At 37.7% G+C, this 21,294-nt stretch overlaps 1 protein-coding gene across 6 annotated transcripts in view; it reads left to right on the top strand.

Annotated features, from left to right (window-relative positions):
* Positions 1-21,294, top strand: part of Tle4 (TLE family member 4, transcriptional corepressor) — a 137,741-nt gene that overhangs the window by 25,878 nt on the left and 90,569 nt on the right. For all 6 annotated transcript variants that reach the window (NM_019141.3, NM_001414041.1, XM_087635604.1 and 3 more), the window contains exon 5: positions 8,340-8,402. In NM_019141.3, coding sequence (NP_062014.2) covers positions 8,340-8,402 — 63 coding nt within the window. The remainder of the gene's footprint in view (positions 1-8,339; positions 8,403-21,294) is intronic.

The raw sequence follows: 21,294 nt of genomic DNA, 5'->3' as shown, positions 1-21,294 counted from the left end.
CATATATACTTATTAATGACTTCTGCAAGGTGCGATACCAAACCTGCTTTGGGAGATGATATTTTCAGCCACTATTTTGTCCTTTTCTGACTAGCCTATCCAAATCAGACTCATCCTTACTCTAGGATTCTATCTAAATTATCTTCTTTGTAAGTACATTTTTAATACTTGAAATTCCCTTTTGTATGTCTACAAACTTTGCTTTGTCATTTTACCCCTGTGCGTTGAACTTCAGGCCAGCAGGGATTTTCTTGTTTTCTTCACTCTCTTCAGCACTTAAGAGTCCTGACAATAGTAAGTAGAACGCTAATCAATATTTGGAGAATGAATATCCAGGTAGTCATTTATTCATGATTTAGATCTTTATAAGGCGCATTTATTTAAGTATCTAAGTTGTATGCATGATGCAGTTTAAAAGTAACTTGAAGTATAGTCAGCTTCTGTGTCCATGGGTCCATTTATGTAGCCAACTGTAGATTCAGTGGATTCGGGGAAAATGTGCCCCATTGAACACATGTTTGTTCGTCTTATTTCCTAAACAATACAGTGTATTAAAGGTATTTATGTTGCATCTACATTCTGTTTGGTGTTCTAGCACCTAGAGATGACTTAAAAACAGACAGGTGGTGATATATGAGTTCTTTTCAAATCTCTTGCCATTTTATGAATACTAAGTATCTTCAGGTATGATACTTGGAGATCTCAGCACAAATCTCTCATGGACACTGAGGGAGATGACTGCATTCTTAAAGTAACAGGTTATAGAAACACAAATAGATAACAGTAGTTTTCTTTACCTTTACTTTCTCAATTCCCTTGCAGAGTATTAAAAGGAAACAAACAAGCCACCAAAAAACCAAGAGTAGCTAGATGTCAGACTACAGGCAACATTTTGTGGGTTTTATGGTTATTGGGGCAAGTTGGATCTTAGTTGGTTGAATTGGACTTTCTTTTGCTGCTTAATTTTTGGGCAAGTCTGTTCTAGATGGCTTCCCTCAAGGAAAAAGGGATTGATACCTCAGCATGAGCTGCTGAAAGAAGCTTGGATGAGGAGTCAGTGAGTGATGGCTCCCTTTATGTGGAATATACCACTCCAGCAAGAAGCAAACATTAGGCAAGATACTTGTTTTCTCTTGGCAAAATTTTGAAATTATTAAAATATTGAATAAGAGTGTATTCAAACAAGCTTGTCAAGTAGATTGAGGAGTTTGTTTGGGTACCAGAAAGTAGAATTCCAAGTTTGTTTTCCTGATTCCCAGGACTGTTGGAACAAGGAACACCTAATCAGTTCTTGGCCTTCTTAACAAGGCCCCTGTTCTCTGGAGGTATTGTTACTGCAGCTATGTCCATGACTCCACGGACCTCACTTTCAAGGTGTATTTTGAACAGGGTTTTGATAGGTACAAGGTGGGTGTGAATATACTGTAGTGTGTGTGGTACCCATGACACACTGCACGTTGAATTTTTAGTAATGGTTCTTTTACTTCCTATGAGCCCTGTGATTCTGCAGCATGACTAAGGCCTTTCTAAGGTCTGTTCTAACCAAACTGATTTATTCCAGGTACTATTCCAGAATATATTTTGAACTCTCCATACAAAGTGCTTTCCTAGTGTAGCACTCTAGCATGTGCGGAATGCCAAAGTCTCAGATGATCAGTAATCTGTTGTTAGTAATATTAGAAGAAGATTAAGCTGCATTTGCATTCTGTTTCTAAATAATCTTTTAAATTACATATCCTGCCAAGAATTCACAATGGAAACTTTAATCATTGACTCACCAGACAGGAGTTGTCCAGAATGAATTTGTATTTTTTTCTTGTTGTCCAGTTAGAAGATAATATGTCACTTTTTGAATGACATGGCTTCTTAAATGTCAGAAAAGATAGGTGCTAGGAAGCCAAACAAACCAGTTTTGAATGTGAGTAGTTCTTCAAGATGGATAGTCATTTTTGTTTGTTACATTGATGTAGTATAGCCCTTCCATGACAATTTTTGCCTGCTTACAAAAAAAAAAAAAAGTTAGGAAATTCCAATCACTTGGTCTGGATTTGTAGTTACAAAATTACATATTAAGTGCCTTTCTGTACTTCAAGCACATGGAATGGCCTTTCTGACTACATGGCTGCCGTCATCAGGATTATGTGCTTTAAAATTTGGTATTCTAGGGTAGGGTGGTATCCAAGAGGGGCTTTCTTTTCTCTGAGAAGAACGGGAGGAGGTAGTGGGGGTTGGAAAAATTTGAGAGGGTGGGACTGGTAGGAGATGGGAGGGCCTATGATTGAGTTGTAAAGTGACTAAATAAATTAATGAAAAAAAAATCCTAAAAATAATTTGCTGTTCTGCTTGAGGTCTGTGTGTTCTGTGGACCAGCAGGGTCTCAGCATCGTCTTGGAGTTCGTTTAGAGTATACCTTTTTCAGCCCCAATTCCATCTGCTTTATACCGAGATCCCCAGACAGTTGGTAAGCAGATTAGGACACAAGGCTGGAATGGGTCAGTGAGTATGAGAAGAAGGATTCTGCTGTGAAATCATTGGCGTAAGGGTATTTTATGGACTGAGGTGAGAAATGAGTCCTGGGACCCTGGTGAAGGTGGTTTTAGGTAGCAGGATCAGCAAGAACAGACTTAAGGAAGAGTCTCTGTTGTCTCTGTTCTTTTAGTACCTTCTGTACCAGTTGGCCAGGGCTGTGACTCATCTGCCCAGGCTAACTCAGCACTGTAGCTCTAGGTCAGAAACAAATCACAGCTTTGATTTTGGTCACGTTGGGTGTTCACCATGAGAAAACATTCAAAGGACTGAAAGGATGTTTTGGCAGTGATGCCTTTAAATAGTTGAGATTTCAACTGTATTCAACAGTAACTAGAGGGATGAGGAAGGCATTAGAAAAGGCTGTGCTAGTGCTGGAAAGAAGAGAGGAAAGTAAATGCTCAGGAATATAGCCACAGAGGGAGATCTATTGAAAAGAATGATGCTGGCAAGAAGAAAACAGATAAGGAAGTGCTGACCTAGCAAAGCATTGCCCAAACTTTTACATTGAAACATAATTTCATCTGCAAATGTCTTGGGCTGCAAGTTCATAGTTGCCTTAGGACATGTGTGGCTAGTGGCCTGTGGCCTCCAGGTTTGACATACCTGGATGTGACAAAAAAGAAATGACCAAATCATCTGGCATGGCTTTCTTTGAGAGATGATGTGTTGCTTTGATGGGCTTACAGTATAGGCATCATTAATGAGATCTTGGGAAGGACCACAAGTTGGTTTTATTTTATTTATTCCTGCATCCAAAATTTTTCACTTGTTATTTCTCACATCATTTTGGTCATATCAGTCCTGTTGGAGAAAACTGAGGTAAATTATTCCATTTGTTGTCACAAGGAATATTCGTCTGTGTCTAGGTATGAAAATGTAATTGTAAATTAGCATTCAAAGGCCCCAGTATATTTATGGAAGGAAAGAAACAAAGTAGCTGACAGAACTCGCTGTGACCCTGAGAGAAGAAGTGTTAAGAGCAGTTCAGAGCTTGCTGAGCACAGCCAGTCAGGTTCTTGACCAACTCCACCCTATTCTAGAAGCTCAGGTTAAGTCAGCAGAGTAGGAAATTTTCCTTACTTTCTTCTGCTGATGGCTGACTTTTCTTTCTCACTCTTCTTTCTGTATTTCCTGCCCTTCCTCTTTGAGCTGCTGAGCATAACTGATAACATTAGTTACATTTTTTTTTTCAGACTTGAGAACTGCAGTGATTTGACCTTGTATGAGTGAGTGAATGTCAGGCACATGGATCATTAATCCATGTATAATAGAGCATTCTCTGGATCCCTCTTAAAGCTAGAATAGTATTAAATATAATATCAAAAGTCAACTAGGTGACTACCTAAGGTTTTCTTTAAAGAAATACTGTTAGAATGTGTAGAGGTAAGTGGGAGGAGCACAGTTTAATCGTGGTAGAGAGTTTTCATAAGACCCATAGGCATAGACTGAAATAGCTTTCTGATTGTAGGGACTCTGTGCCTCCCTGAGGACATTGTCCTGCATATTGCTGTGTGAGCACCACCAGTAGTACCATGTATCTTGTTAGGGCAAATAAATGAGATACCTGAAAGTATTCAGTTAACTGAGTTGTGCGATGGCACTTGATAGCACACTTTATCGTGCATTAAAATGGCATACAAGTGAGTTCAAACATGAGTTAGGATAACACTGCTGTACTGTCATACCATCAGAGAGACTTTGTTTAGTTTAAGTCATTGAGGAATGTGTGGAGAAGTAAAAAAAAATTGTGTGATATTGTTTAATATAAAATACATTGAATATCAACAGACAGTTCCTCTTGCTGAAGGAAGTAGAATGGACAGCATTTAAAAATAGTCTTTACTCAGCCTGTTCTACATAGTGAGTTCCAGGACAGCCAGAGCTAAGTAGAGAGATCCTCTCCCAGAAAACTAAAATAAATAAATATTCATTTAAAAAAAACTTTATTACTTTGCAAAAAGTCTTTTCTATAATATAAGGTAGTTAATAAATTTTTCAACTTGTCTTGTGTCTGAGTTGAAATGATTGATTTGAGATTTTCCCATTTTCTTACCTTTCATTATTGACTGGTGAAACCTCTGTTCCGTTCTTTATCTCTTCTCTAGAGTTAGTATGATTCAGAATCAGGTACATAGTCAAGGATTTTCATAAAATGGCTTGTTTTTGTTACCTTTTTCTAAGATATTTTGCCAAAACCAAATCACTTTTTTTTTAAGAGTAGGAATGATTGCCATAGTTACTGAATCTTTTTGTTTCTTGTTTGTTTTTTGGAAATATGATACAAAGGTTGAAATTAAAAAATAATATAGTGAACTGAGGGTAGGAAAATATGTTCAACACTTGTATTAAAAATTTGAAGGAAATTTTTATGTGGGGCAGCTGATATATATATGCACATATGTGTGCATGTGCCAATGTACAGAAGATGGTGTCTGATCTCTTTAGACAGGAAGTAACAGGTCTTTGTCACCTACCAGATATGGGTGATGGGAATGAAACTCTGGTTCCCTGTAAGAGCAGCAAGCAGGCCTAAGGGCTGAACCATTGCCTCGGTCCAATAAACTACTTTTCTTAAATGTCTATCTTTATGACTAGAAAAGATGTAGTAAAAGTGTCAAATGTTAATGTATTTGTCAGAGTATGAGGTTTTTTGTTTTTTTTTGTTTTGTCATTTTTGGACATGAACAATTGTCCTTTTATTAGGACTATTAATACTGATTTGGGGTATCGTGGGTGTTAAAGGCAGTAGTTTAGCAGTGCCCATAAAGCATCAAAGGCAATAATGACACCACGTAATTCCAACAACGAACAGTCTTTCAGCATCTTCGCCTGTTTCAATAGGCTATCTGTGAATGCATTGCTTAGGGATGCGTGACCCACATCACCTATAAATTTGATTGGAAGCCAAAGAACTGGCGTAGGCTGATGGATAGCAGATTAGAGTCCTGATTAACCATGTGATTCGAAGACTGGAAATATATTGTCTAAGCCAGATTCATCAGATGCAATCAGAATTTCAAGTGGTCAGATGCAATTCAAATGTGTATTGTGGCTTTTCCTCCTCGGTTGTCTTTTTCCTTCTTTCCCCAAAGCTGAAAAATACTTCTTTGATGAATCTGCTTCTTACCCTAAAGCTGTCTGTCTGTTATTCATCAGAAAGCAGGTCGCAGTTCAGTGAGCAGAAGAAAAGATTTTAATAGAAGCTGTGCCAAGGGCTGTAATGCATCATTTTAGGGCCCTAATTACATTACAATGACAAATATCAATGGTGACAACAGCAATAACCTACATCCTTTAATGGCTGTGCTAGAAAAGGAGTTTGGGCCCCACGCCATTAGATTAGACTCAGTTTCAAAACATAGGCCATTAGAAGTGTGTGTCCACAGTATTACTGGTTGATCGCTGAAGCCCAGTGGAAAGGCCTGAAAATAAATGATGCCTCCCCAAAGCTTGGTCCTGTGGGACAAAAGAGGTGAAATTAGATGACCATGGAAGCAGCAGTGTTTCCGAGGCAACTTTAGCTTTCAAAGTGAGGAATGGCCTGCTTAATTGTATGAAATCACACAGACATACCCCACCCCCTTGCTGCCAATTAGCCTGTCCAAGAAAATCTATTGGCATGACAGCATAAAGAAATTAAGAAGTCTTTTAAACAAAAGGAGACCTTTAAAGAAAAAGTTTGAAGATTTTAACTCTTTTTGTTTCTGTTGGTATGTAGGTTAATTTTTTTACATAATTTTGCATTATATTGTGTACATAATTTTTTTATACTAAGACTTGTTCTTTTTATTTTGGTGGGTTTTGTTTGGTTTTGGTTTTGCCTTCAGTAGGTGCTCAGACTTTAAATAGCTTATTAAAGCACCAAATACCTCTTATTTTTTTATTTTACCAGATGACTGAGTTTCCTTAGTAGTTTTTACTGCCTACATTCTGTAGGCAAATTAAAGAACTCCGTTTTCCTACATGCCCACATATTTTTTTTCAACCCTCCTAGCAAGGGACTATTTTATTTATGTAAACAACATAATGAGGAAAATATGCTTGGCAGATGGTTCTAAGTACAAGAATCATCAGTTTGGTCTGCCCCAAAGTCTCATTATCTTTTATTTCTATCCCCACCTCTCATACAAAAAGCCTAACCACCAAATGCCTTTGAGACACTGAGCATTCAGCCTCCTGAATTCTATTCTGCTTTCTTAACTTACCTGAGAATTTAACTCTATCACCACTGTGGAATGTTCATCCAGGTGGAGAGGGGCTTGGCGGTTCCCATTGCAGCCTTTCATGGTGGTTTAAACATTCTTAAAGGATAGCTAAATGATCCATGGGGCCAGGGCAGTAAATTAAATCAGGTCAACACAGGGGGAGTCTCAGTCACTGCTGCTTACTGGTACTGGGCTTTGTCTGTCTCCTTAGGAGAGCTGACTGGAATGGAAAGCCTACACTGGGAACTTCACAGTAAATTGTGTGTGTGTGTGTGTGTGTGTGTGTGTGTGTGTGTGTGTGTGTGTGTGTGTGTGTGTGTGTTTGCTGATGAAGTTTTTAAGGTGCTGGCATTTAAGAAATTGCATAGCCACAGAGTTAAAAGGGCTGCCACTTAAAGAAGGAAGCCTAGGTTGCACAAGCACTGTTGCTCTTGTATAATGACTTAGCAAGAAAAAGAGCATTTGTGTGCTTTCATAAAATGAACTGATTCTGGGTGAAATTTATTTTAAGAGTGTCTCAGGAATAGTAATTGCGTTGAATTTTCAGTCTTTTAAAATTTCTTAACCTCCCCTTTTCACCAAGGGGAAATAAAATATGAACAGTCATTAATTATTAAATGTGAACAATTTTGTATTTATGTATGTACCTATGTTAAAAACTATGTCTATCACAAGATGTATAACATGCTATCGGAAGATGCATGTTACGGTGAACATCAGAAAGCTCTGATTAAAGAAAACATGTAACAGCACATTTTTCTTTTATTGTTTTAAAAACCTTCAGTTCTGAGGTAGGAGAGATGTGTGCATTTTTGATCCCTGTATTTCCAAAAAAGTTAAAGAATAATTTCTATTGTCTACCTTTCCTTAAAAACCTTTCCAGATCTCTAGATTGCTCTCTGCTGAATGTGGACCCTAGCATGCTCTGACCTCCACACTGAAAAACCTTGGCTGACAGATTTAGAAACCTTTACTGCTTGAAAATATCCTAGTACTCAGTAGTTAATAATTACGTCAGCTTGGTTTCACGAGATTGGAGCTAGTGTAAAAACCCACTGTAGTGTTTACAAGCAAAGGTTGCCAAGTACAGCTGCACATGCCTTAGAGTCAAGCATTCTAAAGGATGACACATTCAGGTGGTTATGTTCAAGGCTTGCTTGAACTTAAGAGAGGATAAGGGAGTGAGATATTTATACACAACAATCATTTGGTTATGGAAACAGTTGGAATACGTAGAGAATAAAAATGTGTGTTATCCCATTAAATAAAGACTTGGAATTTTATGAAAACATTAGATTGGGCAAGGGTCCCTCCTGCTGAAGGCTTTTGAAAACAGGTTTCTAGTCATGGAGATTAAATTCATTTTTTATTACTCTGGTGCTTGAAGATTAAATTTTAAGATGAATGCTGTTTAATAAATCCTGCTGTTAATGTGACTCTGTTGTCACTGCTTCCCTTAATGGGCTTGCTGAGAAGGTAGTTTTCCTCTTCTTTAGTCGCTGCCAGCCAGAGTACAAAGTGCCTTTTAATATCATCCGGTTAATATTTTTGGAATCTATAACCACCTGACTATTTTCTTATATTGTGTTTCTCTCTTTTCTGCAGGCAGAGATTGTTAAACGACTAAATGCTATCTGTGCACAGGTCATTCCTTTCCTGTCCCAAGAGGTAAGATTGTTGATCTGATAGCTAGGAGTTGTTGCCATTTTATTGATTTTGCAGACAAGGGATTGTAGATCTGACCCTGGCCTTGTCATTTTCTTGATGTTCATATTTTACATTTCTTTCTTTTTTTTTTAACTTACAAAGAATATTTATTACAAAATAAAATCACACCTGCAGATCCTGGAAGATACATATTTTGCCAGACCCAACACTCAGTTCCCCCCCTTTTTTTTAAAAATTATTTTACATTTCTAAAATACAATGTTCTCATTTCAACTTCTGTACCTTATTAATGTTTACTGCAATGTAATTTAAATGTGTTTACTAATGGAATATTTTGCATTAAGTAAAATTTAATTATAAACTAGTTTACTGTCATTTTCAAACTAGTGTTGCTCAGCGTTATGCCTGGTTATTATAATGCTGTTTAATCATGGTGGTTGTAAAATTACCAGCAAGACAAGAGCTTGATTTGTGTATCTGTCACTGAGCATTGAGACTCAGCAAAAGATATATCTAGAAAGCCTTGCTTCACCTAGTGGATAAACAAATGGAATGTTTTGGTTGCTGCTTTGAAAAAGTTATTTTTCTTTACCTGATTAATTATGTTGACTGGATTTAGAAAAGACAACCAAGGTAAATCCAGTACTCGTGTCTGTGTCACTTTCGGCTTTGCTGATAGGGGCCTTGTTATGTGGACAGTGGCTGGCATGTGGCTCCCTAGTCTTGTTTCGTTCATTACTAGGAAAAGTACATACTGTGACAAATTCATGCAGGTTAGAAGGGAGGTCTGTCTTGTTAGTGCTTGTCGGTTTCCTTTGTCCCCCTCTCCTTTTACTTTGCTTGATTTGGGTAGGGGGAATACTATTGAGAATCCCGGAAAAGAATGCTTTTGCTGTTAGATTATTGAATCTTTTATTTTCTCTGATTCCTTTATCAGCTGTAAGAAGGAGGAACTATTTCTGATAATTTGTGTCAACAATACTTGGTTCTTTGGTTTTAGGCAGAGAAGGAACCTTCCTCCCATTCTTTTTAGTTACTATGTTTTGTCACGGCTTTTTAGAACAGCTGTTCACACACTTGTTTAACAATGGCATGAGGCTGAGTTAGTCACAAACCAGTATTCTGAATTAGTACATGCATTACCAACATGTGGGTTTCTGTCTGACTTACATTGTCCAAACCGAGTTTTAGATTTGAGTAACTATTATCTTGAAAAAGGAGACACTCTTATTCACAAACTTTGCTATTTTCTATTTCACATACTGGGTTTTTCTCCCCTTTTAGTTGGGACCACTGAACCTCATTATCCTCATTTATCTAACACTAAGTAGTGTTTGCCTGTTACTGGATTAGGTGTGTTTTGACTAAGAGTATCAAAGGGGCATATTTGCATTTCTCTCTTTCCTTCTTTCTTCCTTGTTTTATGATATATTTATCTTTATTAATATCTGTGTGTGCCTCCATATATGTATGTGTGCTATGTATGTGCCTGGTCCCCACAGAAGCCAGAAGAAGGCAGTAGATCGCTACTACTGGAGTTACAGATGGTTATAAGCCAATTAATGAGTGCTGGAAAACAGGACCTAGTTCCTCTACCCCTGAAGCAAGTATTTGTAACATCCAGCCCTCTCTTTAGGTGGTATTTTCATTTCTTTCTGTTGGCCTCACGTAGACTAGTGAGTGATTATTACTTGAAGTTCTACTTGTGGAGATAGTGAGAGGAATACATGACTCAAAGCTGTAAGCAGACTGGAATGTGATACCAAAAGGTAGCAGAAAAAAAGCTACAATTATCACAAGGGGTGCTGTTAGTCATTGGGCTCAGCAGATGCAATTACTATGACAGGTTTGTCTCCATAGTATTTCCATAGAGTCTGTGGATTATGGTCAGAAATGGAAGGTGGTCTTGAGGGTACTGATAAGTTGTTTTCCCACATGACTCATATTGTTTGTGTGAGTAGGGCCAGTAGGAACAGAATGTGGAATGGTAGCAGGTCGAAAAGCAGGACTGGACTGGAATTAATTGGTTGAGGATGTTGTGCCCTGTAAAAGAAAGCCATGGGGAAGATAATAGCAACCCCTTTTCTTGTGCTCTGGGCTAGGAGTGTAAACATCATCCTTTAAACATTTAACTGTTTGCTTTCCTAAGGCTTTGACAAGTTCTTCATTTTGGTCTTTAGTATACATAATGAGCCTACATCACAGTTTCCTAAATCCTAATTCTGTGTATATCTTTTATTCTTTCTAATTTTCTGAGATGGAGTATATCTCTTAAAGTTTAAGCTATAAATACATGTATTCTTCTTGTTTAGCATTGCATTTATGTTTGAGGCTGAACACACTCTACCTTGTCTCTTTGGGATATTCTGTTAAGTAGATACCTCCCTTTTCCCCTTAGGCCAGATGGACCTTAATCTGGAGGGTGGGGAAGAGGCAGGTTATTAGAGAAAGAAGGATTCTATTTCCTGTTCTTTCAGAAGCAGGAAAATTACTCTTGAATGGAGAAGGGCATCACTTAGTGCCAGGACCGAAGGCTCTTAATCTGATCTTTTAGCACCAGCTCTCTGTGAGACAGTCGCTGCCAGGAAGGCAGCTGTGGCATTAGCATTTATTTTTAAATATTTTTGTTTAAAAATTAAATGATTCTATTTGGAGAGGGGGGAGGGAGTGAGAATGAATGTGTGTAAGAGCTCTTTGGATACTAGAAGACAAACTGGAGGACAGTAGTTGGAGGTGTTTTGAGCATCTGAAAGTAGATTCTGGACATATTCTGGACATTTACATATGTCTAGATTTTCTGCCTTTAATTTAGTTTTATGTGTTGATTGGTTTTGTTTGTGTATAGTTTATTACTTTTTCCCAAACTTACAAAAAATGTAGCAGTGAATTGTAATATTAAATAAATTTGGTTGGTTTTATCTATAAAATATCTCTTTAAAAGTCAAGTTGTAGCTCAAATATAGTTAAGGTTCATCAATAGTTTTAAAATTACAGAAAAAACAATTTTCTAATGAATTTCACTCTAACATTAAAAACTCGAGCCAACGCACACAGCTACAACTAAAGTCCTAGGCATTAGACAAAGATAGTGCCATCTCTTCCTGGTAAAGTAAATAGTAAAGTAACTGTTACTTAGATTTTAGGGTTTCACAGGATTCCTAGTACTACAATTTAGAAACCATGAGACCTCATCTGTCTGAACCTTTTCTTCCTCCCATTTTTGGCTGTTACTTACCAGTATTCCACTCATTTTTGTCCTCATAAGATGTAGTTCTGGTAATACCTTGATCTCTCTCATGTTATAACTCATATTCAGGCAGCGAATTCCAAGGTACTGCCTTCAAGCTGGCAATCCATAAAGAAGAAACAGTAGTGGCTAGCTTTTGGACCTGAATTAAATCCTGGCTTCCCAGCTACAAATCCCCTGGCTTTGTCTAACACAACCCAAGCTGTGTGACTGTTAGCAAGTACTTTGACTCTTTTAGCCTCAGTTTTCTCATCTGTGGAATGAGGCGACTCTGTACCCTGGTAGTTAGTACACTTTTCATGTGTGCCAGCATAGTGGCTCTGGCTACAATGGTGTCAGCAGACAGGGCTGTAAGTTCTTTTGGAGGAAGACCTGGAACTGCGTCTAAATCTTTTTGAATCATTGCGTTTTGGAAGCATGTGAATTGGTTATCTGTCTTTCTAATGTCCTTCCTATAAGTTAAAACTAAGTCCAAAGAATCGGAGCTAACTGGATGTCTGGTTATTTTTCTTGAGCAATTTCAGGATCGTACCTATAGATCTTTTGTGCTTCTAGGTCCTCAGTCACATTGAATGATGCCAGTAGCTGCTGTCTTAGTATGTGTTGTCCTACCCCAACCCCACCTCCCTTTCCAGCAGGTTGCGTCTTTTAAGGCCACTCTGATGTGAATTGAAATCTAGCTGATACTGTTGCATCTTAGAAGTAGAGGCAACATTTCTGCTAATGTGGAATCAAAGCTCTTCATTGATGTGTGTTGGGAACATTATCTCTGTAAGCCTCAGTGTACCTGTCGTGGGGAGACCAACTCTGCCTTAAAATGTGTATTGTATGTATGGAAATAGCATCTGTTATAGTAAGTACCCAGTTCCTCCTCTCCTAGTGTACTTGCAGGGAAATGGAATCTGAGTCCTAAGGCATTTGGCAAGGAAGAAAAACCTGGGAAGAGTTAAAGGTAAGGTGCTGCAGTGCTCTAGGCCTTACCAGTAGGCAGGCAGTTCTGTAAACACTAGCTTTTCAGAAGGAAAGAAGTATTTATTTATATCATTATTTTGACTTAGTAAATTTAAAGTATTAAATTGAGTACCTAATTGTGGAACCAATTTGGAGAACGGATGTGGTTTTGGTCCTTTTTATTTTCCTATAAGGGTTATTTTGAGTCAATCAGCATATACTTGATGGTAATAAATCAAGTGTTCTAAGACCTTTGAGAATTTCAGACTCCTAATAGGCTGTAGGTTTATAATATTGTAGTTGAAGTTCTTTCCTCAGTGAACAGTTGTATTTTTCTGAGACTTGCATCGACAACAAGGAACAGAAGTCACCATAAGAGGCAGATTATGTAAAAAGTGGCAATGTGATAAGAACCTGAGCTCATCCCGACCCAGGACCAGAATTTGGCTCGGCAGTTTTTATATTCTTTGTGGTATTGAGCAGAATCCCTGGGTTTGTAAGGCTGCAGTTCCCAGGTTTCTGTGCTAAGCTCCAGGATTGCCTGCATAATAGGGCTTATTAGTAACAGTTGGTGATAATGTAAAAGACCTAGGTGGATATTTGGCCATTTCAACGGTGCAACTTACCTAGCTGATTTATTCATTAAAAAAAGATTATTCTTCTCAGGTAATAGTCATTCTGTAAGAGAATCCTGGCAACTTCAGGATGCTATAAATTTTGGTCTACATGTTCATTATCTCATTTTTCCTTTAAAAGGCAGAATGTGGAAGATGCTCATTTTTACTGCCATCTGTGCAGTGTCCTAGACCTAGTTACTGTCCCCATGTAGATGTAAGGAGACTTTGTAGTGTAGTCTTCCATAGTCACCTAAAACGTATAGTAAGGTAAAAAGAGAGGAACATATGGATAGCTTTTAGATGACAGTGCTATGCATAAGATGAAAATAATGACTGTTTTTGCTATTACGTGGTATTATTGCTATTATGTGGTATGTTTTTACATAATAAATATGACCATATACTTAGCAAAACCCACTTTGATAAGCTAATATATAAAATAATGTATAGTTTTTGCTATAAAAATTATATAATCCCAATAGTTCGAACCTTGCTGGACTATAGCTCATCAAGTAGTTTATGCTTGATATATTCACACAATATAGAAAGGAATGGAGTACGTAGGAACAGATATGGACCATGTAGACTATCTGAACAGCTTGTAGTCTGTTTATTTATGCCTGTTAAACATTTAAAATTGAAGATTCTTAAACATACTTCTCCAGTTAAAGACCAGACTATGACAAATTATAGTGGGGCTGCTGTATTTTGTAGCAAGTTTGTAGGACGGAAAATGATTTCCTCCCTCAAATTAGGAAAGAATTATACTGTAGGTCACTGATTTTAAGATGCTTTTTTTTTTTTTGAAAATCTGCTTAAGCTGGGTGTGGAGTACCACACCTTTAATCTCAGCACTCAGGAGGCAGAGGCAGGTGGATGGATCTTTTGAGTTTGAGGCTAGCCTGGTCTATAGAGTGAGTACCAGAACAGCCAGGGCTACACAGAGAAACCTCGTCTTGAAAAAACAAAATCAGTTAATTAATCTGCTTAAATTTATTGTTTTACAGAATTAAGTTGATCTGTTTTAATGACTTGTATTGAAAACCATTTTTAATATAATTGTTTTATTCTTTGGGAGTTTTGATCATACTCTTACATACCATCTTCCTAATTAATGCCTCCCAGATCCACTCTCACTTCCCTAATCCCCAACTTCATATCTTTTCTTATTTAATAATGAAATCCACTTTGTAGTGCTCAAATTTTTCTTTAGAGCGGGCTATCCAGTGAAGTATGGTTGAATTAGTAGGGGCCAAACCCTTAAAGAAAGCTACTCTGTCTATAGCTACTCAGCTAGGGGCAGGGACTCACTGTCTCCTTCCACTTCTGTACTAGATTGCTGATTCAGCTGCTGCGAGTTCATGAGTGCCTGGCCCTGTCATGTCCAGAAGACATGGTTTGCTCGAGCTCTTGCTGACTTCTCATAAATTTCCTGCTGCTCTGTCTCGATAGTACTGAACCTCTCGAGTGGTTGTGATGTAGATGTCCCATCAGTGTCTGAGTACTCACCGACCCATTCTTTGCACTTTTGCAAACCATTTCTAGGCCACAGCCTAAAAAAATCCTGGAGAGAGAAAGCAGACAGTGGTTCCTTATGAGCAGTGGCTGCTGAAATCCCATTTTTTAAACTCATGGTCCTTGTTTTAAATCTTGCCATTAATAACAGCTTGTTTGTAGTCATTCAGTGCCAAGGAGAATGGATATTTGGTTCCTTCCTCCTTTTCAGATTCCACAACTAGGTATTTTGTTTGTAAGTTATTTAAACAGGCAGAGCTCTTTGGGAGCAGGTAGAGGCGTCATGTAGGCTGGACCTCACATTGATATGAAATTACTTGTAGGCTGGGCTCACAAAGAAGCAGAGCAGTTTTTTCTGTGCATCTGTTATTTTGAATAAATACTGGTTTAATTAAATAATTAATTGGTTTTTTCTTTACAACATTTAATAGAAATGTTCTAATCATTAGACTTTTTAAACCATAAAAGCTGAATTATGAGTGAAAAATTCTAGTCCTTTATTCCATCTAACACTGACTTAGGAGAAAGGTAAGTTTATCTTTTAATGATTTCTGGTACAAATTAGTTACAGCTTAGAGCTCTCCTTTGCCCATTTCCCTGTTAGGTTTTCTAACCATTTGTATCATGTTGCAAAATTTATTTCATTGTTTGTTTCCTCAGAATTCTGAAGATTGATTTGGACTTTCTGCATGCATTTATAAGAAGTAGACAGTAGGAGTTAGATTGCTCAGTGGTTAGGATACCGAGTTCAATTCCTAGCACCCACGTGGTGACTCAAAACCATTTATAATGTGACCTGATGCCCTCTTCTGACATGCAAGTGTACATGCAGATAGAGCACTCATATTTAAAAATAAATAAATCTTTTTAAAAGCTAGATAATAATACACAGTTACATAATAGTGGTCATATGAATTTGATGGAATTGTAATTCCAAATGATACATACATTTTTGTCTCAGATAGGTCTACATTTGTTCCTTCTACCATGATGTGAAAACAACCTTTCAGGTCATGTGATTAAGGAGTATTGTCCACCACATTTATTTTAGCATGTGGGTACTGCATTTCTCTGAATCATATTTTGCATCTATTTGTGAAATGCAAGTTGAAAAGTGTGATCAGTCACTTTCTTACTATGTCTTAGGGAGGAAAGGAACAAAATACAGTGGTTACATGCACTGCTAGCAGTGTTATCGGTCTGTAATGACTCCACCTTAACTCCTCATGTTGCTTGTTAATGTTTTTAAGAAGTCAATGGCTTGTGGTGGTAGCATGGTTTAATGCAGGTGAGCTTGGCTGAAATCACCAGAGAACCTCTGGCAGGCAGGCAAACAGAGATGCTTGTACAACTGTCCTAGGAGAACAGAGTTTCAGCAGCCTGTATCACAAAGGTCTGCTCCACAGTTGGAGTCATTTTGTCAGTTTTGGAAATGGGTTCCAGTGGATTCTATGCAGAGGATGCCCTGGGGTGCGTAATATATGTGCATTGGCGTTTCTAAAGAAGATTTGGTCCCAGTTTGTGAATTTTACATTTAGGTGTTTGCAGGATAAACATCATATAAAATATTTTTCCCCTCAAAACCCTGAGCTATCAGAAAACATAATGCTCCCCTGTGCTCTTTTAGTTGACTAATTATCTTGCTTCACCTGACCATGTGTTTTAATCACAATTGAGTGGCATAATGGTAGCATTATGATCTGTTTGACCTCAGGAAATAAAAGATGACTCTCAGGAGGTAATTTTCTTTTTCTCCTGCAGGTTTAATTAAATGTGGGCTTCCCTCCAAAGGCAGCATTGACAGCCTTGTATGCCTGTTTCCAAAATTAATATATGTTTGAAAAAACCTACCATCTTTGAGTGAAGATAAACTTCAAAGTATTTTGAGTATAAGCAGAGTTGCATTGTTTAACACAGAGGTAGCAATGTTAATTTAAATTATAATTAAGGCTTAAAATTAAGAACTACTTTCTCAGTTACATTAGACACATTCCAAGTACTTAGTGCTTATTCATTTGTGGTTGGTGGCTGAGATATTATTAGTACAAATGGAACAGTGTGAATATTGTAGAAGGTTCTGTTGGACAGCAGTGAACCATAGAGCTTGGGTATACAAATAAAATGAATTCTTGTCCTTCTGTGAGGAAGAGAGGAGGCAAGGCAAAAGGATGAGTAGGGAAAGATTTGAGCAACTTTTCCAAAGTGTTCCTAAGAGCTTATTTTTAATGCTGTTTTTACTTTTTAATTGTTTTACAAAGTAACAGTTTTCTTTATGCTATTTTCATACATATTCAGTTGTGGTTGAACTCCTCCCCTCTCTCATTTCCTCTTTTCTTGATCTTTCTGACCCCATTCCTCCTTAAAGCCTTCCATTCCTAGTACTTTCCCTTCCAATTTCCTATCACCTGTGCTGTTACCCACCCTACTCTATTCATTAAAGCCCCACCTCCCTCTAATGGGACCCCTTTTTGTTTCTTGGTCTCTACACACACTTCACATAAGTACACTATATAAAACTAAGAGACTGGTATCTGCATATGAGAGGAAAAAATGAGATGTTTTTCTGAACCTGGGTTTTCTCAATATTTTCTAGGTCTATCCATGTTCTTATAAATTCATTTTGTAACATTTGAATAAAATTCCACTATTTATTTAGTGCAGTTTCATTATTATCTATGGACAGCTAGTCTGACGGTATTGTAACTAGCAGCAGTCACCATTTATGTGATGGCATCTCTGGCATAAAATAGAGTCGTGTGTGTGTGTGTGTGTGTGTGTGTGTGTGTGTGTGTGTGTGTGTGTTGGCAGTAGTTGCAGTTCTCATTGTTGAGAAGCCTCACACTGGTTTCCTTAGTGACTGAGAATTTACTCTTTCACTAACAGAGATGGAGACTCTTTTGCCACATCCTTGCCAGAATTGTTGTCATTTTTTTTCTCTTTATGATAGCCACTTTGCCAGAGTGAAATGAAGCCTCAAAGTAATTTTAATTTGCATTTCTTTGATGGCTAAGGATGTTGAACACTGAAAAGTATTGGCAATTTGTATTTCTTCTTTTGAGAACTCTGTTTACATCTGTAGTCTTTGATCCTGTTTCAAGCCAAAATTGTTTGGTAAGTTGTGTATATCTGTTCATCATCTGAACTGTGGCTTTGAGAAGTTCTTCATTTTACCAAATGTTGGTGTTATTTATGTTTTATACTGATTTTTTGTGAAACAGTTTTGGAACACTATTTAGGACAGGCAGATTTCGGAGGTACACTTGTATTTAAATTGCACATGTACCTGTAGACCTAGTACGAAATCTTAGGTAGATAAAGTAGGGTTTCAGTGAGACAAAGTGTGGAGTGGTGCTTTCACTTGAACTTGATCTGGTCAGTTGCACATGAGTTTTGTGTTCTATCCACATTGTGTATGACCTGAAGAATGAACAACTTTAGAGCCATTGAATGACCTAAGAATGTGTAACCTGAAAGGGAAGTAAGTTGAAGACCTACTATACTACTTTCAGATGCAAATTCAGAGAAAACGTTGGGGCCAGTGGGAAGCTTTGGGAAAGTAGATTTTAAAGTACAGTATTAGGACTCATTATCTTCCAGTAGAAAAAGCTTGTTAGTAAGGCATCATGAGTTCTTTTCAGAAAATGACAACTGGCTAGAATGCTACAGAGGGGAGTAAAGTATTGGATATACTAATGGTTTTTAATCTGTGGATGGTACTGCAGTTCTCCCATACCAACCCAGACAGCATTTGGTTTTCAGTTCAGTGCTTCATAAAGCCTAGTGTCTTGGTCTCAGAATCTCTAAAGGTTCATTTTAGGTCCAAACTATGATAAATGGGTGGCGTTTATCTACACATGACTAATGCTTCCTATTAGGAAGAGCGTTTGGTTTAAGTTCTGACTTGAATATCTTTCACCTGGTGTATTGCATGGCTCTCTAGCTGCCCTCACTTTGTTCGCTCCCCTCCCCGTCTTCAGTAAGGTCCATCTTACTAAACTCCAGAACTGATAGAATTCAGTGGCTTAAAAACTTTAATAATGTCTCACTTCTACTAGGATAAAATTACAGCTGTTTGTGTTGTTGTCCAAAGCCCTACACTGATGGGCATATTCCATTCTTTCATATTTTTCTCCAAATATGTGTGTATTTAGAAAATACCTCTGTCATACTCCTATATCTCCATGCATCTGCCTTTGTTTGTTGTAATTGCCTCTTCCATTTTAAAGAGATTTGCCTGCCCTAAAGGCCCTATACATCTTACTCTGCCTACTCTGAGTTCCTCAACCAACTCTCCCCCAGTCACTCACAAGCTTTAGACTTCACAGACCTTTGTCAAGTTTCTTGTTTTGCCTGTTTCTCTTTCTTTTTCTTTTTTCTTTTTGTCCCCCTCATTCTTCATCCAAAGAAGCCCTTCTAGTCTCAGCTGTCAGGTCAGCTTCCTTAGGGACTCATCCTCGAGTACTTAGATTAGATTAAGATATTTCCTTGATAAATGATTGTATAACATCCTCTAATTTTCTCTGGGAAATTATTCCCCAGTAGTAATTATATAGAGCCTTTTGAGTATTAGCTCTCCATCTTTCTCTTTAAAAGTTAGATGTATCTATTTTTCCATCTCTGAGAGTTTTGCCTCTGTGTGTGTGTGTGTGTGTGTGTGTGTGTGTGTGTGTGTGTGTGTGTGTGTGTGTTGTTCATGCATTGCCATGGAGGTCAGAAAGAAAAGGATGTTAGATCCACTGGAACTGATGTTAGAGATGCTTGGAGCTACCATGTAGATGCTGAGAATCAGTCCAGCTCCTTGGCAGGAGCAAAAAGGGCTCTTAACTGCTGAACTTGTCTTTCAGCCCCTCCATGTAGATTTTAAACTGAGATCAGGATGTCTGTTCTGTTGACATAATCTTAACCTTGGTGCCTGCTGCATTTTAGGAACTTTACACATATTTGGATGGATGGATGAAAAACAAAGGCTTTTCTGATTCCCTCCTAAACCTCTTTTGATATTTTATTTCTTACAGTTCCTCGTACTCTGTGGGCTGTATGTGACTATGAAATGGGAACAGGAAGTCTTTCTTTTGTATCTCTATAGCTAGGAATGGTGTTCGTCATAAGAATCCTAATTATCGGGGTTGGGGATTTAGCTCAGTGGTAGAGCGCTTGCCTAGCAACTGCAAAGCCCTGGGTTCGGTCCCCAGCTCCGAAAAAAAGAAAAAAAGAAAAAAAAAAAGAATCCTAATTATCTTTGCATTTCTGCCAGTATTTTTTCTACCAATATGTGCAGTAATTCTTTTTTTAAGTTGTAACATTTTTTGTTATTACTTTTTTTATTAATGCCACATCTCTTGTCTGCCTCAAAATAATGATATGATAGACATTGGCCTCATTATCCTTTCTGAAAACTATCCTTTCTGAAAAACCTACTAACTAGTTCATAAAGGTCTGTTTATCAGTAAGTTGTATTGGACCTACACAGGCTTATATTCCCTCAATTTCATGGAAGAAACATCCAATGCTTTCTTAACTTAATATTAAAAATAATTTTATAACAATGAAAATAATAGAAAAGTAATTTAGTGTACAGATTTTTGTCCTCTCCAGCAACACTTACATTCTTTAAATCACAGTATCCTTATGTATACCATGGTTTTCAGTAACTGCAGTCATAAAATTATTTCTACTATACAGTTTGTCTTTAAATTTTAAAGTGTGTGAGCTTCAATGTTTTAAGGATTAAATAGACATATTTTGTTTCCCTTAATTCCCAGTCATCTATTTTGCTCGTTAATATTTCTTCAGTGACATTTTGTTTGGTAGTGCTGCTGAAACATAGAAAGGACTGTTTCCTTCTGCTGACTGGCTGCGGCTGGAGTGGCTGTGTCACCACTTGAGGTGTGGTATCAGAAAGGATAAACCGGAAGTGGTGCTAGAATAAAATGAGAGTGGAGCATGAAGAGATGATGGGCAGAGTGGGAAAGCCATCAGCATTCTAAGAAAGTGTGAAACACTTTATGAATTTTCTGAGCCTGGGAGCTTGTTTGCTAGAATCTGAGAATAAAAAAAAAACAAAACACATATATACTTGTTGGGCCCGCTTTGGGGTATAGTGTGGGCTACTGCTTCAAGAGTTACCTTTCCCCATTTGTGATCTTTTTGCCTGTCTTCCTACATGAGTTTTAATGTTCATAGTACCTGGTGGATGTGTCCAGGCTGTGTGGTGATGTGGAATGAGTAATGGTAGAGTGTTACTGGTGCTTTCGGGAGCTAGCAGGAGAGGTGGCGGTGTTCGTCTTAGGAAGCTTATATTATAAAGGTGCTTGAACAGTGAATGTTTCATGAACTGTGAACAGAAATAGGGAAGTTGAATTCCAATCTTCAAGTAAAGTCCAGAAACTTTATTAGCCATTGCTTTCAAAGCAGACAAGCTGAGTCATGACTTCCATTTGTATGTCAGCTTCCTAACAAGTTACTGTCATATCTGATGGCAGATCAGTAAGTTGAGTTTTCTCAAAAATGCACTTGATTTTAATGCCATAGAGCCTTGCTACCTGAGGATCTTTACCTGTCT

The sequence above is a fragment of the Rattus norvegicus genome, chromosome 1, assembly GCF_021556685.1.
Source record: "Rattus norvegicus strain SHRSP/BbbUtx chromosome 1, alternate assembly SHRSP_T2T, whole genome shotgun sequence".
Taxonomy (NCBI): Eukaryota; Metazoa; Chordata; class Mammalia; order Rodentia; family Muridae; genus Rattus; species Rattus norvegicus.
This window is presented reverse-complemented; position numbering and strand designations above follow the sequence as displayed.